The 18,692-nt window shown below is 33.6% G+C and overlaps 1 protein-coding gene across 3 annotated transcripts in view; it reads left to right on the top strand.

Annotated features, from left to right (window-relative positions):
* Positions 1–4,874: 4,874 nt before the first annotated feature.
* The window catches only part of LOC113513645 (uncharacterized), a 28,112-nt gene continuing 14,294 nt past the window's right edge, over positions 4,875–18,692 (top strand). Inside the window, exons 1-2 of one of the 3 annotated variants that reach the window (XM_052898246.1) lie at positions 4,875–4,992; positions 5,215–5,287. In XM_052898246.1, coding sequence (XP_052754206.1) covers positions 5,237–5,287 — 51 coding nt within the window. In that variant the 5' untranslated portion in view covers positions 4,875–4,992; positions 5,215–5,236. The other 2 variants (XM_052898247.1, XM_052898248.1) reach the window with 2 other exon arrangements.

Here is an 18,692-nt window from a genome sequence, read left to right as displayed (position 1 = left end):
CAGTAGTATGCTAGCGGGGGACTTTATACTAAAATCGTTTGCTTGGGCACCTCTGTCCCATTCGTGTTTTTATTGTACAACAGTTGTGTTTGCATGGCTATAGGGTGGAATATGGCGTAAATTTATAGGGTACAGAGTAATAACACCTGAGTCCCCAGGAATGACAACGTATGGGGGGTATCTTGGGCGAAACATTATATTCTGTTATATCCATGGTACTGCTCATGTCTATAGGCGACGGTTACCACTTTCCATCAGGTGGGCCGTCAGCTTGTTTGCCATTCTAAGTTATATAAAAAAACACACACACACACATACAATTTTACATTAATTATTGCTGAATTTCCAATGACACGACATTTTAAATAAGTACGTTATAATAAGTTTTTAATTGAAACTACCCTCCAAAAATAAACATAATATCGTTTGGTATATGTCGTAAATTATAATTTACGACATATACCTATATATATATATATATATATATATATATATATATATATATATATATATATATATATATATATATATATATATATATATATATATATATATATATATATATATATATATATATATATATATATATATATATAGGAAAAATATATAAATAAATATATAGAAAAGGATCGTTTACTAACGTTCATGCGTTTCGTAATCTCTGTATTGTCATTTTAGCCATTTTTGCTTTTTGCTTTGCTTTTGTCTTGAGTGATTTTGGGAAATAAAGCATTCACATTAAGTACTCGACGTCTTTAAATATTAAATTGAAATCCAAATGAGAGGGACCCAAGAAAATACGTAACATTGAAACTAATTATAATTTACGACAATATATAAATTGGGAATCTGTAATTGGCTAATGTATAGTGTGCATATAATATTTTTTTTTAATTATTCTAGATATAAGCTGTTGATTCCAGATGTAATATTAAAATAAAAAAATAAATAAAAAAAAAACATCAAGTTACATTGTTTGATATTTTTTTTATGAAACAAATCTGTAAGTATATTCTTCACATAAAAAGAATTTTCCAAATCTGTTTATGAATGGCGGAATTATGAGATAACATGAAAAATCAATTCCACAAAAAAAAAACCCACTTCAATTATTTTGAAAAAAAAACTAAACTACGGAACCAATTTTTATAGAATTCCTATAGAACCAATCTATAAATATAAACTTTCAGATAAAAAGAGAATTATCTAAGTCTGTTTGTAACTGGTGAAGTTATAAGGTAACAAAGTTAAAAAAGTACAACCGAATTGTGAACCTTTTTCGTTTTCAAAATCATCCTCTTTTGGGTAATGGTTTAAAAATAGAAACAATGTACCAAATAATTATCAATTTTCTCCAAAAATTGTTTTTTTTTATCATGCAACTTAATTTTTTTTGATGCGTAATAAAATCTAGTTTCAGAAATAAAGTCATAGACTTAGATAATACGCACGCGTAATACCTCTGGTATTGCAGGTGTTCATAGGCTACGGTAACCACTTACTATCAGGTGGGCCGTATGTTTGTTTGCCACCTCAGTGGTATAAAAAATATATATAAAATTAGGTTCCTAATTATTTAATTGTCGTATGAACGCAACTTAACACGAGTTAAGAATAAACAGTAATTACATTTGCGTAGTTCTATAGATAATTTACAAAACTTTATTTACAAAACTAAGCCCACTTAAAGAACAATTAATATATTATTATAAATTTAAAATAAAATAAAACATCTCCAAGGCTAGGCCTCCATCTTATCAAAACATTTGACGCTTTTATACGTAACTTTATGACTACAACACGTATCAGATCCTAAAAATCAGGACGAATTGAGGATTTTTATTCTTCGCGAAGTCATGATTAAACCACAGATATGATAATAACTGGACGTAAAACTAATATAGAGTTCAAAGAGACGTGCCATGAAATGTTTTCCGAAATGTCGAGGCCGAACCAATACTTTTGAATACAATTCCTATCAATGATAGGAATTTAGAAGATGTTTTTTGTGGCGATGTTTTTTATTCCCTTAGGATATAGTATTTTTCCCATATAAAACTTAGAATAGCAAACAAGCTGACGGCCCACCCGATGGAAAGTGGTATCCGTCGCCTATAGACATGAGCAGTATCATGGACATAACAGAGTATACTGTTTCGCCCATGATACCCCTCATGCATTGCCATTCCTGAGGACTCAGGTGTTATTGCTCTGTACCCTGTAAATTTATTGTTAATTGTTTGCCATTCTAAGTCATATAAAAAAATTTGTTTTTTTTTGTCAATTTATTAAAATAAGACAATAATTGTTCAAGATATCGGAAGAAATCATAATCAAGTCGACTGAGAGCTTTCGTCGAAAATGCTGAAGCAAAATAACGTATGATAAAATTGTTCCTGTACATTTAAACTGCAAAAAATCAGCGATGGCATTCTATATTATACATCTGTATATATTTTTAAACTTTAAGATGGTCATAGAAAGCTATTTAGCTTAAAAAAATAATGCGAATTATGTGGAGTTAAGAAAGCTAAGAAATTTAGATGGATACAATAAATAGTAATATTATTGGGGGAAAAGGGATTGTTAGTAATGGAGACTGAGAATCCTATTAGAATATGAGACCCAACCAGGTCGACCTCCTCGCGGTTCCCGCTGGAAACTTTCATGGTTAATGCCTGATGAATTCATTATGATGGGCTAACTGACCTGTTTTCATTGTCATCTATCACTCTTCACTGGTGCTCCACCAGCGTATTCCGTTAACCCAGGCGGGGTTACCATTCCATTTTCACCCATAAAAAAAAGCATTATTATTAATTACTCTACCCTGAGACCACTTCATTTTTTCTACATTGCAACCGTGCAAAGCCGGGGCAAGTTATTACTAGAAATAATAAAACATTGCATCAGATTTGACTTTCGAGTAAACAACGCGAATGTTAACAACAACAAAAAAGCTATGATAAAGCAGATTTTGATATTCCGAATTTTCGATTTCTAATCTCGTGTTTTTATTCCCACCTAAAGCGATCCAGTAAATGGAGTCTAGCATTTCGTTCGTTATAAACCTACTGTTATTACAGTATCGTTCAATATCGTTCCTATGGACTATTGTCCATAGGAACTATATTGTAATATTGTAAACAATTTAATATGGTATGTATTATGTAATTTTAACATCAAATTTGTGTTTCGTTGGGCCCCGAAATTTTGGAAAATATTTTATGGCAAGCTATCAGAGCCCTAGAGAGCTAACAATTTGTAAAACGAAGGATCTTCTATGATAATAATTATTGTAGCCATAAGTACTTATGAAAATATTATAAATATTAATAATGTTTTTTAGAAATAATTATGTCTTTATTCAAAGGATTTGCTTTAATCCTTATTCTTTTACTCAATCTACGCCTTTTCCTTTTATACACACAACAATAGTAAACATGTTTAATATTGCTATCATTTTCCTATTAGGCGCTTTTATGAACTTAATCCATATAGAGATTATTTTATAGCTAGCTATTATAAGACAAGCTTTAGAAGTACGGTTTTATCCTTCTATATAGGATAGCTATCCCATATAGAAGGATAAATATACCGTAAAAATAAAATGTAGAAATGTTATGGTTGGTCAAGAATATTACTGGTTATTTTATTAGAATTATTTGTTTAATTCTGCTACTATTTGTATGCATCAATATTTGTAATATAACAGGTGAGAATGAAAAGGCAGGTCAGTTAATCCATCGTAATGAACGTACCAGCAATCCAGTACAATGGTTTTCAGAAGGGACCACGTGGAGGTCGACTTGACAGGTTATATTGCTAGCAATGAGACTGGTAGTCCGCATTAATAACGAATGTACTAATGGTAGTAATAGTGGTGGTCGATCTTCTAATGTTGGCAATCAGACACGTATTAATGGTAACAGAATTTAAAAAAAATAATTTGAAATAGCAATAGAATTAGGAAGCCAGGGTCGCATATCCTTTACTCCAGAGCTGAACAAATCATTAGAGGAGAATATCTCTGGCACAAAGTGGTATAACATTATTTTGAATTTTTACTATGCCTTCGTACCTAATAATGTCACTGTAATAAATATATCCCATGCTGTTGAAATTGGAACAACTATGCAAACGTGGGTACTTAACAATAAAACACTCTGGAAGTTTGTAAAGATATATGGATGCATGTTACTCACTCACCCTTAAATAACTAAACAGATTTTAATTAAATTTGATATACGATTAGTCAATATTCGAAATTACTACTGTAACTACGTAACTCGAAATAAAAAGTAAAAAAAAAAATTAAAGTTACTCAAATGCATTTGAATGTTTTAAATAATTCTATATTTACATAGCATATCCTACATATAACTTCAGAGAAATAATCCTTGCTGCTATTAGCAATACTATAACAGTTAAAACTTATTTTTATTTCTCCAAAGCAGTCTCTAAAAGTACAAATATTAATCTTGTTCTTATCCAAAACTTCTAGATAGGTTGGTACTGTTCCTTTTAAGCGTCATATTTAGTAATTACGTGGAAACTGATAAATATTTTTCCTTATTACTCATATAGAAAACGTCATTATCATGACATTGGAAAATAACAAAAAATATACTTTACTTACATAACAGGAACACTATCTTCATCTTTTTTATATTGGCACAATTGTTCATAATGTTACCATAATCACCTATGAAAGTTTTCTACATTTAATGTATGAAATAGTAATTTTCTATGATGTTGTCCACATAATTAAACATTTTAGTTATCATAAACAACGTTATTTTATAATATAATAATATTTTCAACTTTCATTTATTTATTTAGAAACAAGTAATATGATTGTGCTTCTAAACTTCCATGAATAGGTAGAATTTTTTCAAATTGTAGATGGCAATTTCACATCTAGCAGTCAAATGCGATCAATCCATTTTGACGTCTAATTTATCTTTCATTCACGGTTCTCGACGGGTGTATGTGCGTAAATTTAAATTTAATTATTTTTACAATTCAAATTGGTTTAATTTTATATGTTGTACTGTTTCTAATTTAGAATATTACTATTAGTTTTACTTAATGTTTATGACTGTAGTGTGTTTTGTGTAATTGGTTAGAGGTTATAATTTTTATTGCATTCTGAAAACGTTCTCTATTCCAGTACTTTTTATTCCTTATTACATTATATGTTTTTTTTTATAGTACACATTCTGTTTTGGACACAATGAGAACGACACAAGTTGTCCAGTACGCTCTCAGACTTACATACTCCCAGGTAAGTCCTTTTACTTTTTTTTATTGAGCTAAGTAATATTGTTTTACATAATATGTTTTATGAGACTTAATTCAATATTAAGGCTATGTACTCACTGTATTAGGACTCCGAGTGCTAATCTGAGACGATAAGGATACCCATTGAGAAAAAATTGTTTTATGTTCCATGTTTAACAACAATGAATGGATATAATTGTTAAAATATATTCATGCCAATAAACCTGTAATTCTATTATTTATAATGGTTGGTTTATGTTATTATTAGTAAAATGAAACTTAACAATGAAGGTAGTTTTGAAATTAAAAAAGTGAAAATTGTTCACATGTGCTCGATTAAATCTAAGTATGTACCCACTGATTAAAATAAGTTTAAAGTTAATACAAGTATAAAGTATATATATTATGCTTATTTACTTTTCTTTAATCATCACAGAAAATTTTGTCCGTCAACAAAACATGTGGCATGTTTTCTTTGTTTAACACAAAGGACAAAAGCCATGACATGAGTATAAGAAAAAAAATATAGCACTAATGAATTTTCTTTATTTTAAATTATTTTTAAAATGAAAATATTCTTGAGTTTAATAATATACGAAAGAATCATCAAAATCAATTTTCAGTCGACATCAAATTTTTTAGAGATTAGCTACAATCTGAAAATATATAACACTAGCAGCCGGTCCCGGCTTCGCATGGGTGGACATTTTTACAACATTTTAAAAAATGGTTATTGTGACATAACGATAATAGTTGGACATATAGTATCGTGAAGTTTTTTGTAGTTATTGATATTTTCTTCATATATTGTAGAACATACTTTTGTTCTGTCACCAATAGTTTCCGCAGCGCACGCGATGAAAGATATTTTATAGCATTTTTTTACACCTTGAGTTACGTTACTAAAGTTTAAGTATAGATCCCTAATCTTTTCTAGCAATAAATAGAACCTGTGTTACTCAGGGTGAATGTAGCTTTCCAATGGTGAAAGAATTTTTGCAATCGGTAAAGTAGTTTTTGAGTTTATTCATTACAAACATTACACACAAACATACAAATCTTTTCTCTTTATAATATAGAAAAATGTAACGCCTCCCTGAGATGGGTGGCGTATGAGTAGGCGTACTATGTGTGAAATTATTGTATGTACATTAGTTAGCGCCTACAAATCACGTTGCGTGCAACGTTCCTGCATCCTGATAAATGCCGAGTACAATGTTCACTGCGAGTCTATTTATATCCATTCTATGTAACCTGCAATAAGCACGTGCTACCACCTTATTTTGAACACGCCCAGTATAATATTATAAGCTGTTTCCCCCGGCTTTGTCCACGTAAATCAGTATATAAATTATGTTGTTAAGTTAGGATATAACCTACCCGTCTACAAAATCGAATCGTTTAGCCGTTTAAGCGTTACTGAGTAATAAACATCCAAACGTCTTTACATACTTACATATAAAGTAGCTTTTTGCCCGGTGCTTCGTTCCCGTGGATGTCAGAGGTAGGAAAACCAACAAAATTGACCACTTTTAAATGGCATATCATTTATAACACGCACGCACATACGTACTCTCATACTCACACACACATATTAAAAAATATATATATATATTATTTTGATGTTTATTTTGGCCCACAAAGAAAAATAGCAGCTTCAACGTCATATACTCAATATGTGGCCAGCACAGCAGTAAACTTTATGAATTATAAAAATAATCATCAAACTCGGTTTAGAACTGGCAACGTAAATGCGTAACATACGCGAATAAACAAATTAAATGACAAATTAATATAAATGTACATCTCATGTAAAAATAATTGGAAAATGAAAACATTTTATATAAATTACCCTTAATTAATATCTAAGTGATTTTGTTATTATTAAATAATATTCATACAATTATTGTTAGGGTTGTCACACATGTTTGCCTCGTAATTCTGCAGGAGTCTTCATAAACAATTACATCTAAAAGCTTTTACTTAACCTACGAAATTTAATTTACTGGTTAAAGAATTATGTGTAATTACTCTACCTAGCATCTTATTAGCCCTCTTATTTTTTCATCTATAAACAAAATTCCCTGTCGACAGCGCGAGATTTTGAAATTCGTCTCAATGTATTTATGTTAGTCTGAAAATACGTATATGCCTTTTTTTAAAGGTCAGGCCCAACCTGGAAAATAGTCTTAAATATCCCAACAGTGTAAATCTCTGATCTACCTACATTTGGATTACACCTTGTCATTATTAGTTTACCCTTTTGAGAGACTACATCATGGGATTCTTCGAAAAGGGCGTATTAAGGTTTCTTCTGTATTGGCGCAGGTGATTTCCTTAGTTTTACAGGCATACACTTAGCTTATAGCAACGCTTGAGAAGTGTCAAGGTTGACATTGCGATTCCAGTTTCCATCTGGTGGACCGTCAGCTTGTTTACTACACTCAGAAAAAAAAATAATTAAAACGTAATTTTAAATTGACAACCCTATTTTCACCAGTCATGTCAATTACGTCTGCAATACCACTGTTATCTTCGTTACGGGGGTCGCGATATATTCACCTATGAATATTAAAATAGCTCAAAGGTTATCTAACAAGAGGCAACCCTAACGTAAATAAGGCTTGGGTGATCGCATGGCTCGTGCGTACATGACATTATCAATGGCAGGCAAGGGTCGTGAGAGAAAGGGAGATTCATATTTTGAAATAAGATTTTGTTTCATAATAGAAATACATTTGGCTCCGCAAAAAACAGCTATTTATACCGTGACAAAACACTAATGAGCGACGAGATGTTTCTAAAATATATTAGATTTTTTTTTATTGGATAAAAATGGTATGGTAACCCCGCCTGCGCTAACGAGATACTCTGGCGGGGCACCAGTGAAGTTTAGTTTAGTTAGTTCAGATAGTTTCCAGGGGGAACCGCGAGGAGGTCGACCTGGTTGGGTATATTGCTGGCAATGGGATTCTTAGTCTTCATTACTAACAATTCCTTTCCCCCCAATATATTAGATTGTAGAAGAGGAAGAGCAATATTTATATATTGTGGTTACAATATCTATGTATTAAATATCATATTCAATAACGGATATATTAAATATCAATTCTCCAATATATAATTACGAACTGACGAATCCGATCAAATTGAATAAAAATATCCGACTGGTAAGGGCAAAATGAAAATAAGAACTATCTTTATGGGCATCCGTCAATGTGCAAAGGATCCCATATATATATATATATATATATATATTAGATTGTCGATATTTGGATTTAGAACGCGGGGAATCGCATGCCTTCAAGTAGAAATTTTTTTGCACCAAAGAGGCGGCATTTTAAAGTATTTAAAATTAATGTAAAAATAAATATGGGACCAACGCATAAGCAGACAGCAAAAAAAAATATAAATTCGATTTAAAATTGCAGTAATCACATAGTATAGCCATAAAGAAATATTATCAAAATGCATTAGAAAATGTAACCGACTTTAAAGAAAGGGGAGATTCTTTTAAACAAAAGTCTAATATCAATTTCTTTTTCTCGCTTTTTGGCAAGTTTCTTGATTGTTGTTCCATTTTTTTCTCTTTATTGATGTTTGTTTTTTTTTAAGGTTATTGAGCTGTCTGTCTGGATTATATTTTACTACAACCTACTTTGATAACGGAGAAAGGTTAACTTTTGACCTATCGTTTATCGTTGACAATGTTATTGTAGTGGACGTGTCATTAACAATTTTGTTTTCCAACGGATTACAAACGGCATGCAATTAAATATGCTACATAAATTAGGGTTTTCTTTTTCTATGTAACTTAGAATGACAAACAAGCTGACAATCCACCTGGTGGAAAGTGCTAACCGCCGCCTATAGACATGAGCAGTACCATGGACATAACAGAGTATACTGTTTCGCCATGCATTACCATTCCTGAGGACTCAGGTGTTATTCCTCTGTACCCTGTAAATTCACTGCCATATCGCACCCTTCAAAACGAAACATAGCCATACAAATACAACTGCTTCACAGTAGAAACACGAATGGGAGAAAGGTATCCAAGCAAACGACTTGTACAAAGTCCTCCTCCAAAGTACAAAGGGTGGGATATGGCAGTGAATTTACTGGATACAGAGGAATAACACCTGAGTCCTCAGGAATGAGGGATATCATGGACAAAACGGTATTCTCTGTTATGTCCATGGTACTGCTCATGTCTATAGGCGACGGTTACCACTTTCCATCAGATGGGTCGTCAGCTTGTTCGCCATTCTAAGTTGTATGAATAATAAACTTTTAAAAATATGCAAGTATCACTCTAGCAACTCTTCAAATCCTTTCACTGTTTTTGCGTAATTAACTGAAATGCCAGTATTGCTTGGCTAGCCTTGAGATGCCTCTCAATATATTACAGCGACCTTGTTTGGATGTTTCCGTCATTACCGGTATTGTCCTATTACTGATTATACTTAACTCGTTGTAACGCGCGGCTTCGCTCGTGTTATCGCGATGTTGAATAGCCTATACCTGCCTCAAGAAATGAGCTATTAAACACAAAAAGAAATTTTCAAATCCGACTGTTAGTTCTAGAGATAAGCGAATTTAAACAAACAAACTTATTATTGTATTAGTATAGATCTCCATTCTTAATTTAGGTTCACTTCCGGTCTAGTCCGGAACATGACACGGTTCCACGTTCTCAATTTAAATATTTTTGATCTAATGTGTCTATGAAACATCTAGCCTTTTCAATGTGTTGTGATAATTGAAGTCACTTTTACAAAACAAAATGTATTTTTTTTTATACAACTTAGGTGGTAAACAAGCAATACAGCCTACCTGATGGTAAGCGGTTACCGTAGCCTATGAACGCCTACAATACCAGGGGTATTACACGCGCGTTGCCAACCTTGAAGAAACCTCTTTACCCCCCTTTTGAAGAACTCCATGTTGTAGTCTCTTGGGAAAACCTCGGCAGAGAGCTCATTTCATAATCTGAGTGTTCGTGAGTGAAAACATATCTGAAACCGCGCGACCATCTAAGCTGTAGGGTATAAGGGTGAACTTCCTATCGATGGCGAGCCGTACGATGGTGGAAAGTGCCCGTGGGCATAATATTGAACTTTTTTTGTAATGTAATCAATGTACTTATCAATCTAATGTGTCTACAAAACATCTCGTCGTTCGTCGGAATGTTTCATGACAAAAATGTACGTCGTTCACGTATGTAAGTACTATTTACCTGTAATCAAGTCGCGCTAATTTAAAATATTTCGTCATTCGTCGGTATGTTTCATGACAGAAATATACAATGTACTTACAACTGTAAGCGACTACAAAAAGGAATAGATCCTCAGATCGATTGTTTCATTTCGTCAAGATGTAAGTTGTTTGTTATTCTAAACAATTAATAAATTTAACTATGATAATATTAAGCAAATAACAACATAATAACAATTATCAATCGATTTATCTTGTGACACTGCGCAGTTAGAAATTGCGACGAGGCGCCGCCGCTGACTCTTGCGCATCGCTGAGTTTAATAATAGTTTGTCAAGTAGAAGCGTCAATAGTTAATACCATACTCGTTGCCAGATGTAATTGTTGTTGTTTTTTTTTTAAATACTAGAGCACAGATAACACTAGTAGTTAGATTGAGACTTTGTACAAATTCCATTAACGTGGGTACCTCTGTAACGCAATGCCGCTCGTGTTTTATCACGTAGAACCCGTATTCTGGTTTGAGGCGTGACGTACAGCAGTGATTAGAGATTATAGAAACATAATTTATTTATTTTTTATTTGAAACAACTCGAGTCCATTTTTTGTTAGTAGATATACTTAAAAACTATGTTAATACTTAATTATTAATAATGATCTAGTCCTCTTGGCAAGCGTTCTCACTAGAGGACTATGTAAATTATTTACAAACATGTTCAAGATACTGTCGCCAATACCGCTCTTTAGGGAAAGCGAAAGGATACCGTGGGTATCAGCATTCTGTAATTATGCTATTATTTTACTTGCAACTCTTTATGCAGCTTTAAAACTAAAATAGCTGACGACCCACTTGATGGAAAATAGCAACTGTCGTCTATAGATATGGATACTACAGTGTATTTTATGATATCTTGGTACCCCTCATGCGTTGACATTCCTGAGTACTGCGGTATAAACAGCACCGTTTACATAACAGAGTATACTGTGTCGCTCATGATACCCCTCATGCATTACCATTCCTGAGGACTAAGGTGTTATGCTTCTGTACCCTGTACAAGAACACGTCATGGACGTCACAGAATATACTGTCACGCCCATGGTATGCTCTCGTGACTAAACGGAATGTGCTCTCTATTCTGATAACACAGTATTCGTCATGAGGTGATTAACCTTATAATTACGTAATTGCACCTAGACCTTCGATCGATAACGTGTTTTCATCTAAAACTCAGTGTTGCCATAAATAGACATAACTTGTTTACTTTTCCTATTCAGGAAAATGATCGATTTATAATTATCCTATATGAAATAAGAATAAACAAACTGTTCTAAAAAAAAAATATACCACGATAATAGTAAACAGGCATACAGCCCGTCTGATAAGCGGTCCCTATAGCCAATACAAAACTAGTTTTTTTTTTTTTTTTTATGTGTAATAATGGAATGGTAACCCCGTTTGTGCTATTGCGCTATACGCTTCTAGGGCAGCAGTGAAGGATGATAGGTGAAGATGAAGCAGCTCAGTTAGCCTATCGTGACGAATTCCACTAGAATTAACCACGATGGTTTCCAAGGGGAACCGTAAGGTCGACCTGATAGGGTTTATTGATAGCAAATAGACACGGAATAACGAATGAGTAAGCAAGTCCAACCAAGTTTCGGGGGAGGGAAGGGATTGTTAGCAATGGAGTTTGACAGCCCCATTTCTAGCAATATGCCTTATCAGGTCAACCTCCACGTGGTTCCCCCTGGAAACCATCGTAAACAATTCTCGTTGAATTCGTCACGATGGGCTAACTGACCTGCTTCCTCCTCACCTATCATCCTTCACTGGTATCCCGCCGGTGTATACCGATAGCGCGGGTGGGGTTACTATTTCATTATCACTTATAAAAAAAAAGCAAGTTTCGGAGTGAAAGTAAGACTCTGGCTCCAGGTAGTTTAACGTTGGAATAAGGGTGTAATTTCAAAGGATCTGTTACCGTTACCGTTCGGTTGCATATTTAGCTTCCTTGTCTCTGCGCCGGTACTTTTATTATTTGCCGTATTGACGTTGTTTGCAATTTGTTTTTGAAGTTAAATAAAATGTCTAATAATTACTTATTACAATGATTTGAGACTGATAAAAGAAATAAAAGAGGTTAGCAATCTGTTTCACTGGTTAAATTATATAAAAACGTAAAGGTCATATCTTTCGATATCGCTGACGGTAATGAGAGGAGGGGGGGGGGGGGGGGGATAGAACCATCTCCACGATTTTATATAATTTCATATCATAATTAGATACTATTGTTCTTTTTGGGCTTGGCTGCCCCCCCTTTTTTTTAAGTCGACTAAAACCACTATGAATAATACTCCCGAATAGATTAGGGGAGTTCCTTTATAGTTACGATGCGTCATCTTAGTAATTCAAATTTTTGCTCCGCAAAAAGGTAACTTCAATCGTGATAAAAGTACATTTTGCTCCCCAAAAAGACCTTGAACATGATAAAGTCTGCAAACCAAAGTAAGCCTTTTGATAAAAGGTTAATGAACCTATATGATAGTATCTTTGTCTATTCGACCTCTGAAAAGTTGGCAATGTTGGCAGAATGAAGTCTACATAATTCATCGAAGGTGATATTTTAATTGTACTATTTATATCGCAGTCAGAAATAAACTTTTAAAAGGTTATAGTAGCTATGTCACCATACCAAATCCGCCGTTAACTGTCCACTGCTGGACATAGGCCTCGAGTGGGGTTATGCAGTAGTTGTCACGTTTGGCAGGCGGGTAAATGACCGCATTTAGGCTTTAGTGATGTTTTAAGTGGGACTCTGTTACTTATTCGTCGAGTATTATGTTCCCCTAGTTGCCTTTTATGACACCCACGTGATAGGAAGGGTTGGCCCATTCTATGCCGGGACCACACTGCAAATGAACATATAATAGTTAAGGTTAATTAACATACAATTTGTTTTATATTTAAACGACTGGCAAAATAAACAAAAGTATGTAACACGATTACGTCACTAATTCTGAACCAACTGTTATATTTAGTTTTCTAATCAATCCATAGGTACTTATATTATAAACTTGAAAGTGAGGGGGGACCACGTGAAGGTTGACCTAATAGTAGGGCATATTGCTAGCAATGGGGCTGTCAAACTCCATTGTTAACAATCCCTTTTCTCCCTGAGTTTCTTTGTTACCTTATACAGCCTTAATAGCTTAACCAACCAGTATGAAATTTGGTATATATATTATTTAGGCTATTTTTGTCCCAGTCACGCTGACGAAGTCGCGGGTTATAACTAGTTATATTGTAACACAAAAACATTGTTATGTATCGAACGAAATAAATAAAACAGTAATCAACCTGCCCCTAACAATTGCATAAATATTTATTTACTTAACCGTCATACTCATGATCGCTACTACGAAGATTACACCCGTTCACGAATATGACGGATGAATACCTAATTATCATCATCACCTATGATTCATCTTTCATTGTATTCCGTAAATATTCCCGTATTTAAAAATATATACATAGCTATTTACTAGTTAGAAAAAGTCCACGGGTGAGATGTTTTGGCTTGACGCCATCGGGACAATGGCCTTCAGACCGCCTTGTGAAACTATTACGGCCATAATGTATGATAATTTTGTCACATGCGCTGAAAACACGCTAGAAATTATTCGCTTATTGAGTTTCTACTTTTTAAATAGTATTTTAATACTAATAGCTAGCTTCGAATAGACAAAAGATTTTTTTTTTTAATAAGATGGCAATTTCAAACGATTTATTCCTGAAAAAAAAAAAACAGCAGTAAATTGTTTATAAAAATCGGAAGTTTTGATATAAGAAATCCTTCAATAAAACACTACTTTGATACGTTTTAAAAAAAGTTGTATAAATTTTTATTCAAAACCACCGGACGGTTTTTAAATAACAGTGGTCACCGACTTGTAAACACGTGTTTTAAGAAAAACGCATTATTATAACGTATTATTATGTTCCCATTATTCATAAAAACTAAAACTTTCTACGAATCTACTTTGACACTGTTTTATCACTTTCTTCCATATTGGGAATTCAGTGTGAAAGAAAGAGACGAAACAGTTGAACAGCTAAAATAGTTCTATGAGAGGTTTGATGTTTTTATGAATATGGAAGTAACACTCGGTTTCGGGTTACCATTTTTTCTTTTGACGATACGAAAATTCTTAGAATTTCGAAGTTCTGTCGAACTTTTTGCAGAGTGCCATGATAAATTACCCAAATATTTTTTTAACACTCGACTATTGATTGCATGCATATGCATGGCATATTGACGATAAAGGAATAAATTTTAGCACTTTACAACCTATGTAAATGTAGGTGTGAGTGTATATTCATTAGGTTTATTAGGTACAGAGACAGAACACCTTAGTCCTCAGGAATGGCAACGCATATAGGGTATCACGGGCGAAACAGTATACTCTATTATGTCCATGGTACTGTTCATGTCTGTAAGCGACGGTGGCCATTTTCCATCTGGTAGGCCGTTGGCTTGTTTGACATTCTAAGTTGCATAAAATCCTGCTTTCCAGCCGGTCCAAAACGATCCTCCTGTCCCTTCAGGTGGGGATCTAGATACGATGACCTGAGTCGAGGTTCGAACCGCCTCGCGGTGCCCTCAGACAATAAATAAGTCGTATCCGGCAGGCAGGAGACGGCCTAAGATCGTTCTATAAGTCCTTCCGCGGGTTTAGAATACCGTCTGCACACGCCCCGTTTTTTTTTTTTATCCGGTGAAACTGTAAAGGCCATTTGCGGCCAACAGCTTAGAATAGTTCGAAAAAAAAATTTACCTGCTCTCGAGCGTTAGAAAAGTCTTCAGCACTTTTGTTGAATAACTCTATAAGTATTTCATAGCATTCTCTTGAAATTTTAAGAGAATATTTTCAAGATATTATACTTTGAGAAAATGTACAAAAAAAAAACTAAATAGAATTTTTGAAAATTCCTACTGCCCCTAATTTCTTATTTATGTATACTTTGTTTTAATCGACTTCCAAATGTGTGTGTGTGTGTTTTTTTTTACTATATTGGACAATTACAACGCCAATTCAGATCCGATATTAATATTATATAATTATTTTTAAAACTAATCAAATTTATTATTTATTTACATTTTATTGTACCATTTATAAAAATACATAATATAATATTATTGATCTCATGTTTATTGTGGCAGTCGCCACAATAAACATGAAACGCTCCGCAAAGAAAGCTGCCAGTTTTCTTTGCGGACCAATAAACCACTTGTTGCGAAGCACAATCTTGTTGGCAAACGATTTCGCGTTCTCAATTCAAATTGTTGATCTGTGTCTACGAAACATCTCGCTGCTGTACATCATGTTTTGTAACGATTGAAATTGTCCTTTTTTTTTTTTAATCAAAATTTAGGTACTTATTATTATTCTTTGTAAATAAATAAATGTAATGTGCGGTGTGTACTTGAGAAATAGGATTTACGAAATTTTAACTGAAACACGACTATCCTGCTCCGGGAAGGAAACTCTTATATACTGATATCTTAATGGACGTTAGATAAGTATCCGAAGTATTTGATGGACTACAAACATGGGAAGTTACCAGAGGGGGATTTTGTACAAAAGTCGATTGCTTGGGTACCTCTGTCCTATTCGTGTTTCAAAAGCAGTAAAGCAGTTGTGTTTGCATGGCTGTGTTTCGATTTGAAGGGTGGGATATGGCGTGAATTTACAGGGCTGTACCCTGTAGGAATAACACCTTAGTTCTCAGGAATGACAACGCATGGGGGGTATCATGGACGAAACAGAACATTCTGTTATGTCCATGGTACTGCTCATGTCTATAGGCGACGGTTGCCACTTGCCATCAGGTGGGCCGACAGCTTGTTTGATATTCTAAGTTGTATAAATTTCTTAAATAAATATCAATACAAATAACAATCTATTTACTTATGATACTTTTCTAATGATTTAATTACAATAATTGCTTCATTGGTACTTTATATAAATGTAACTAAGTATATTATTCGTAGAAGTATAATGTAGTTGAATTGATTTTTTAATTTAATTGAATACAATTCCATGAACTATATAACCCCATCAATTTACATTCTTCACTTTAAAAATGGTAATACTTTATTTTCTTTGCCGTTAACAGAAAAGTATTGTTGTATGAATTTAAATATAGGATGACGACTTAGACGACATTTCCAAGTTCCTCTAGTGTTTTTTTTTTATTCATTTACATATTTAATCTATAGTTATTAAACATTACATCAAGAAACACAAGAATGGTATGGAAAAATTTAAATAATTCTTTTTCTTTTTTCAAATATACTATATATATGGCTTCTTTCCAGCCATTACCAGGTTTTCTAGTACATACTCTATTACCTGAACACGTGCAACGTTAGTTAAACGAGACAAATTGCTAAAGTGTTTACATATGTACATCAGTCACATGATCTCACAATGCTAAGAATATACAGCATATAAACAACTCCCTAACAACGCAATTCCGTGTTTATACGATCCCTTTATTACTCACTCTGCTTCGCAGGACATGTGTACAGGGCCGTAGCTAGACCCAAGTTTAAGGTAGGACAAAAGAACTTTTTAGTAGAGTAGTTTCGTGTTAATCCTAAATTAATTTTGTCGCATTGAAATCACTTTTTTTTACGAGACAAACTTAAATTTCTAAAGTCGTAAGATTTCTTATTTGCTTTTTTATTATAACTGATTTTGCTCCTCAATAAAGTTACTTTAAAAATAAGAGACATGCTTTAACATTTTTAAAATTTCTCCTTACGGAGCTGAGAACTTGTAGAGGCCTTATGTCCCTGTGGCCTGTAATTTCATTCTTCTTCAAACATAAACAGCTGTGCAAACGCAACTGCTTTACAAAAACACGAATGAGAAGTACCCAAGCAGACGACGTTTGACAAAGTCTCCCTCTGGTAAATTACATGTTTATTGGAAAAATATAAATCACAAACATTGAAGAATTACTGATGTGTGGCTATTGATGTGTGAAGAAGCGACTTAAAGACATTTTATTTATTTTTAACTATACCATTTAAGTCGATTGGTACACATGTATGACTTTACTTTACTTTTTACTTTACTAATAAACTGTCGGTTTTCTTATATTGGATTTGCGTATAGATAAGCTCGCCTTTGTGCACTATTATGTTTGTTTTTCAATAACATTTCATTTCAATAACTTTTTGTGTACAATAAAGAATAAAGAACTAATTTCCCTTAGTCGCGTCTTACGGTACCCACAGGAATGGAATTAAATATAGAGAACATTTAAGAGAACATTTATCCACTACTAGGGGCTTGCGGTATACCCAGATAGATAGTCAATTATTAATCTCTGTATATAGGTACTTCCGGATATTCTGGAAGAGTATGTGTTGTGGAAAAATAAGGAGAATAATCTGTAATGTAACATAGGGGCCGATTCGTAGAACGTAGTTGGGTTAAAATCCTATATGATTTAATTTTGCGTTAAGTTCTTTTATTCGATGTCAACGTTACTTCATGTGCTGGCGACAACTAGATAACAGCTTGCAGAAGAGATTGCAGAAAAACCACAAAACACTAAGGCAGGTAGTAGTAGTGAAAGGTAGTCTATCGGATGTACGAATGAATCTCTCTCACTTTGTTTTGTGCAAGAACATGGATGTGGGAGATACTTATTTATATTACTGTATGAAGATCACGGTGCAGCACATAATTGCCAGAGGAGCTGCACTACTAACTACCCCGAATATCACAATCTTATTTAATTCAATCCTAAGAAGACACAAGTCTGCGCGCGTTCATTATAAAAAGATGCCGTTTATCGTTATTCCTCTGTTTTAAAACATTATCTTTAATAATAAGTCGAGTATCTCAAGGATCCCCTTGAGATTGATATATCCAGCAACGTCCAATTTTGTAGTCGTTTGGAAGAAAAACCTAAAATTGCCTCCAAAAAGTTGAAGGAGCTCAGTAGAATGAGACGGTATTTAATTCCAGCACATCGCTTGTAATTGTATAAAACTCAAGTCCGCCTGCATGTGGAATACTGTTATCACTTCAGGACTGAAGCGCCCCAGTTCCATCTTTTTGCATTAGACCGCATTGAACATCAAGCGACTGGATTTATTAATGATCAGCACTTT

The sequence above is a fragment of the Galleria mellonella genome, unplaced genomic scaffold, assembly GCF_026898425.1.
Source record: "Galleria mellonella isolate WM207_F2 unplaced genomic scaffold, CSIRO_AGI_GalMel_v1 utg424, whole genome shotgun sequence".
Taxonomy (NCBI): domain Eukaryota; kingdom Metazoa; phylum Arthropoda; class Insecta; order Lepidoptera; family Pyralidae; genus Galleria; species Galleria mellonella.
The sequence above is the reverse complement of the archived record's forward strand: the minus strand, read 5'-3'. Positions and strand labels throughout refer to the sequence as shown.